Source organism: Corvus brachyrhynchos, unplaced genomic scaffold, assembly GCF_000691975.1.
Source record: "Corvus brachyrhynchos isolate BGI_N302 unplaced genomic scaffold, ASM69197v1 scaffold5, whole genome shotgun sequence".
Classification (NCBI taxonomy): Eukaryota; Metazoa; Chordata; class Aves; order Passeriformes; family Corvidae; genus Corvus; species Corvus brachyrhynchos.
Window position 1 is genome coordinate 6,509,832 of NW_008238321.1, and position 6,324 is coordinate 6,516,155.

The window sequence follows — 6,324 nt, forward strand, 5'->3', positions numbered from 1 at the left end:
AGCTAACCTCGTTAGCCAGCAAAGCCTCATTCCAGCCTTACCTCAGCCAACACTCCCCAACAGACTCCACAGATGAGCCTCACACCCAGGACCTGGCTCTGGGAGCATCAGAGCTGGAAATCTGGAAAGAAACCTGAATCCTGGTGATTTCAACCCACATCAGGATATAACAAGGAAAAGACAAGCCCTGAGCTTACATTTCCTTATTACTCAGAGGCCAGCACTGATTCCAGCTACTGAGAAACAGCTTCCAGAGGAGAGCCGGGAGGAACTTCAGTGACAGAGAAACGAGCTGTGCAACAAGAAAGTGCATTAAAGTAGCTTAAAACCAGAGTAAAGATCAAATGGCCACTCAACAGGAGGGAGAATCAAGCTCCAGCAGCTCCTCGGGCTGGCTGAATTAACATCCAGGCTCTCTCTCTCTCGAGTCCAAGGGGCAGGAGAGAAGCGTGCATTCCCGTGCTCCCACAGGGACACAATTCTCCTGGCAGGCCATGCTCTCCTGCCCGGTTTGCTTCTGGGCGGTATCAGATCTGGACAGCTGTCATCGGAATTCGTAGATAGGAGCACTGTGCTCGGGAACGTGCGTTAAATTCAATGACTGATACCTGGCAGAGAAGGAAGAGAGGGAGGAGAGGATTACATGGAGCTCCTGCTTGGCAGCCACCAAGCAGACACTGTGCTGGCTGCTCCTCTCTCCCCTTTACAGTCCCAGAGTGTTCAGGTATCCAACACCCACTTCCCACAGTGCCAAAATCCTGACAGGACTCAGCATTGCCCCTCATCGCACTACAACTTCCTGACAGGAGGGTGGAGCCACGTGGGGTGGGGGTCGGGCTCTTTCCACACACAACTTACGACAGGACAAGGGGTAACAGCCTCAAGTTGAGCCAGGACAGGTTTGGGTTGGATATGATGAAAAAATTCCTCAGTGAAAGAGTGGTTGAGCCCTGGAATGGCCTGCTCAGGGAAGTGGTGGAGTTGCCATCCCTCAAAGCGTTCAGAAAACAAGCAGACGTGACACTTAGGGTTTAGTGGGAAAGGTGGTATTCGGTCAAAGGTTGGACTTGATGATTTTGGAGGTTTTTTCCAACCTTAATGACCCTGTAATTCCCACTCCAGTGCCTCTGAGCCACCTGCAGAGAGGCAGTGTTCCAGGTGGGCTGACTGTGGTGGTTTTTTGGACTCTCTTTGAAGTTCAACAACTTTCAAGTTCAAACAGTGTTTGGTACAAGTGCAAATTACACCTGAGTCTTTCAAAGCTCAGCTTGAGGGGATGCGTCTGAAAGCCTCCCAGTTCCTTCCCTCCCCCTGAGACCTTCCAGCCATCCACCTGCTGCTCATGACAGTGGTTCATGGGAAAAGAGCTCTGCACAGCTACTTGTCTACAACAAAAACCCCACCAATTAGCTTTGACTGTTCTCTTGTCTTAACAGCAACACCCCAAGGACCTCAGAATACAAAGCACTGGCCTGATAAGATTTCTGCTTGAAGGGAGCAACAGCCAAGCTGTTACTCAGGAGAGAGAACTGAGCTCCCTCACAGCACTTCTCCGGACCGTGTATCATCTTCCCTCCTCCACCCTGCCAGCACAAATTTCCTCCCCCTTTCCATAAGGGCAGCACTTTATACCACATCAATGGACTGCACCAGCCTGCTCAGGTCCACACCCCTCCATTCTGCCCCAAGGTCCAACCACCACCCTGAACCTCCTGCCTGGACACTCCTGAGGTTGTGGACATGCAGGAGAGGAGTCACAGCTTGGTTTAAGTCTCCAGGAGGCAGGAAGCTTCCTTACCATTCTGAACTCCTATGGTAGTAATAGCCCTCTATAGATGCTGCTGACTTCTGGAAGCAGATGTAATAGAAACCAGCAAAGGAAGCACCACTGATGTCCTTGATGGTGTGATCTGGGACTAGGAACTGCTCCTGCACGCAAAACACAGGCTGCATTTTAAAATGTTGGTCAAATACAGCCCCACCCCAAATTGCCCTCCCAAACCAAATACTGGCACCCACTAACACGAAGACATTCCTGGCTGAGCACTCCCTGCACTCTCAGCAGCCCAGCGCAGAGACCAGAGTGTCCCTTCACCACCTGCACTGCAGGCACCTCACAGGGAAGCAGGTAACTGAGAACAGAACCAGTTCTGAGAGTGCAGGAGATCAGTTTCAGTTCAACCCCTGCAAACCAGAAGCCCATTGCAAAACTGAAAGTCAGAGCCTGAGAAAGAAGAGAAGGCTCCAGGGAGTTCTTACTGCAGGTTTTCAACACTTATGGGAGTTTATGAGAAAGCTGGAGAGGGACCTTGCACAAGAGCATGGAGTGACAGGAAGAGGTGGAATGCCTACCCACTGCCAGAGGGTTAGATGGGATATTGGGTGGAAATTCTTCCCTGTGAGAGTGGTGAGACCCTGGAATAGATTGCCCAGAGAAGCTGTGACAGCCCCATCCCTGAAAGTGTCCCAGGCCAGGTTGGATGGGGCTAGGAGCAACCTGGGATAGTGGAAGTTGTCTCTGCTCACTGCAGGGGGTGGGACGGGATGAGTTTTAAGGTCCCTTCCAACCCCAACCAGTCTGTGGTGACTCTATGATGATACCAGCTGAAGAACAGAGGTGCAGACTGGCCAAGCCTCATTCAACCAACAGCCCAGCGCAGAGACCAGAGTGTCCCTTCACCACCTGCACTGCAGGCACCTCACAGGGAAGCAGGTAACTGAGAACAGAACCAGTTCTGAGAGTGCAGGAGATCAGTTTCAGTTCAACCCCTGCAAACCAGAAGCCCATTGCAAAACTGAAAGTCAGAGCCTGAGAAAGAAGAGAAGGCTCCAGGGAGTTCTTACTGCAGGTTTTCAACACTTATGGGAGTTTATGAGAAAGCTGGAGAGGGACCTTGCACAAGAGCATGGAGTGACAGGAAGAGGTGGAATGCCTACCCACTGCCAGAGGGTTAGATGGGATATTGGGTGGAAATTCTTCCCTGTGAGAGTGGTGAGACCCTGGAATAGATTGCCCAGAGAAGCTGTGACAGCCCCATCCCTGAAAGTGTCCCAGGCCAGGTTGGATGGGGCTAGGAGCAACCTGGGATAGTGGAAGTTGTCTCTGCTCACTGCAGGGGGTGGGACGGGATGAGTTTTAAGGTCCCTTCCAACCCCAACCAGTCTGTGGTGACTCTATGATGATACCAGCTGAAGAACAGAGGTGCAGACTGGCCAGTCTGCATCAAACACAGGGCCCACACAGGGACTGAAGACATCAATTCTCTCATCCTCCGGAGAATCACCAAGCCAGATTTTCCTGTTGTGTTTTTAGCCATGACTGCAGCCCTTAAGGACACAATTAGCTGGCTAGACACGAGTCACACTGGAACTTGCAAGTACAGTGGATTCTGGGGTTGGCAGGGAGAGATCTTTCATCAAACCGTCACAGCTGGAAAAGTTCTCAGACACCTCAAGTCTCTATCAGTGCCTTGCATGCAGCTCATCAAAGAAGGAGACAGGCAGGGTTTACCTTCCATCTCATGAAGACATAGTCCCCATTTTTTAGATCTTCATAATCAAAGTCATCAGAGTTAAATGTTTTTGCATACTGGTAAAAAGCCTGGAACTTTCCCTGAAACAAAAAAAGAAAAGTGAAAAAAAAAAAGGATGCTTATTCCAGGAATAGAACTTCTAGTACCAGCTGCTATTTAGGACGCAAATCTACTGACACTCACAGCAATAGCCAGCCTTGCTGGAGAAGCTCCTGCACTTCCAGAGGAAGATATTTTGACAGAAATATAATAAACATCAGAGCTTGGCAAACAACAGCCAAACTCCCTCAAGGTGGGGAGGTGATGAGGTGGCTGCTGTGGCCCCAAAACACAGCAGCAGGTACACCCTGCCCTGAGCAGGAACACAGGTACCAACTGCCCTACTGTGCTAGTGGAATCCCTCTCCCCTTCTCCATTTTGCAATAAGGCTCCAAAAACAAGGAGTGTGCCCTCTTAGGGGGTCAAGAAATGGGGATTGCTCCTGCTCCCTTTCAACCCTGGGCCAACAAGTGGAAAACAAGACATCCCCTCCCTCATTACAGATCACAGCTTGATGAAGAGACTTCTATTTGCAAAGATCCCAGTAGGAGGAGAGAAACAGCCATAAAGGACAGGTCTCCGGGCCTTTCTGCCAGCTCTTGCATGGGCACACGCTGCACCCCTCCTCCAAACCAGCAGCTCAGACCCACCCTCTGCCCCCAGATTTATTTACCCAGTGTTTACGATCCACGTCTTCGTCAGCGTCCCACTTGCGCGTTAGGAACGGGTGCTTCTTACTGATTATCTCGCCTTCGAAGAACGTGGTGAGGGTTGGGTACTCCTGGCAGAGGACAGACAAAGGTGAAGTCACAATTGTCACCTACAGACACAAACCCAAGAGGAGACAAAGCTCCACACATTCAGCAAAAAGCATCTCCAAGGGAGAGTTCTGAGCAATCTGAGGCTGCTGCTTCTGTCCCTTATCCTGCCCCAGACCTCTCCAAGGCTGACTCTTCCACACCCGCAGCCTCCACGCTTTTATTCCAGCCTTTCTCGGCCTCTCTCCTCACTTCAGGAAGCCAGGAGCCATGTCAGAGCTGGGCTTTGGGGAAGGGTTTGGAATACAGGTCTGATAAGGAGCAGCTGAGGGGCTCAGTCTGGGGAAAAGAACCCTCACTCTCCAAACTCCCTGACAGGAGGGTGCAGCCAGGTGCGGGTCAGGTTCTGCTCCTAGGGAAAAAGAGACAGGACAAGAAGAAATGCCCTCAAATTGCACCAAGGGACGTTTACATTGGATATTAGGAACAATTTCACCACTAAAAGAGTGGTTAAACATTGGAACAGGTTGCCCAGGGAAGTGGTGGACCTGGCTGTGTCCTGGGTCAACAGTGGGACTCAGTGATCATAGAGGGCTTTTCCAACCATAAACGATTCCATGAAGCTCCCAGCTGGATGATCACCTGTGACATTTACAGCCAGCAGATACCCTGTGATCAAATCTACAACATGCTCAATCCCTCTAGTTCCTATTTCTGGCAGCAGCTTCTCCCAACCCCCCCCCCAGGAAAAAAAAGAAAGCCTTTACACAGCCCCTCTTTGTGTTGTTTTGCAGTTAACACTCACCTCTGTAAGGCCTTTAATCTTCAAGTATCCACAGAGATAGGAGTTTTCCATATCCACATGCTAGAAAAGAGTGCAAAGTCCAACCATAAAAATAGGCATGAAGGTGCATGCTTGATCCAAAGCAGTTTCTAACCCTTCCAAGGATAATTTCAGCTCCAGCTGGTACAGACTGTCCAGCTCACTGCCCAATATTCACACTGCCAGCCCTTCTCCATCCTGGGAACCACCTGGAAAGATCATTTACAGGTGCCCAGCTCACCTCTGGCAGCCTCCACATCCCAGGCCTGCTCCCAAGGCGGCACCCTCTGCCCAGAACTCTCCAGCAGGAAGCAAATCCCCTTTCCAGCTGGAAGGGATCTGACCCACAGCATTCTCCAAGTAAAAGCATCCCTGGAAGAATCACCTACACCCCCAGTATTTTGCAGGAGGCCTTTCTCCTCAATTTAAAGCTTTTATGCCACCTGTATTTTGAGTTATCAGGCTGCATCTCTCTGCTCCTGCTGTGCAGAAACTAGGCAAGGATTTGCCTGCTCCTTTAAAGCCAAGGATTTTCCAAGCTTTTCCCTGACATCTCCAGATCCGTTTTCAAAACACACAATGAGTTATTCAGGGAAGTGCAAACCTCCACTGTGAGAAGATGGATCTTCTCCACCTGTGATCAAAGGACGGCAACGTTTCCCTGTGCTCAGCACAGGGAGAGCAGGCAGCCCCCTCTCCTCAGCTGACACACGCAAAACAGCCACGTTTTTGGCACAAAAGCAGCGTTTTTAAGCACAAAAGCAGCGCTTTTAGCACAGAAGCACAGCCAACCCCTGCGAGGTGGCAGCGTGCAGTGGAGCTGAGCAGCCATGGGATGTCCCCACCACAACAAATCCCATCAGGAACACGGAGAACGGACATAAAAATACCCTGCCGGGTTGGAATCATCACTGAATCACTGAGGTTGGAAAAGATCTATGAGATCATCCAGCCCATCCTGTGACTGATTCACCACATTGTCAACCAGACCACAGCACTGAGTGCCACGTCCAGCCTTTCCTTAAACACCTCCAGGGATGGTGACTCCACCACTTCCCTGGACAGCCCTTTCCAATGTTTAATGACCTTTTTCTGTGAAGAAATTCCTCGTAATATCGAGGGATACGGTGATGAGGGTGGTGTCGCAAGGGGCCGGCGGGGCGGGAACGGC

General features: G+C 50.7%; 1 protein-coding gene across 1 annotated transcript in view; it reads right to left on the reverse strand.

The window, feature by feature from the left end:
* GID4 (GID complex subunit 4 homolog) overlaps positions 1–5,238 on the reverse strand; it is a 7,305-nt gene extending 2,067 nt beyond the window's left edge. The window contains exons 1-5 of the mRNA XM_008633428.2: positions 5,136–5,238; positions 4,246–4,353; positions 3,512–3,613; positions 1,799–1,929; positions 1–608 (exon numbers count right to left, since the gene is read on the reverse strand). The exon at positions 1–608 is cut by the window's left edge and continues 2,067 nt beyond it. Coding sequence (XP_008631650.1) covers positions 545–608; positions 1,799–1,929; positions 3,512–3,613; positions 4,246–4,353; positions 5,136–5,186 — 456 coding nt within the window. The 5' untranslated portion in view covers positions 5,187–5,238 and the 3' untranslated portion in view covers positions 1–544. The remainder of the gene's footprint in view (positions 609–1,798; positions 1,930–3,511; positions 3,614–4,245; positions 4,354–5,135) is intronic.
* Between the last annotated feature and the right edge of the window lie 1,086 nt (positions 5,239–6,324).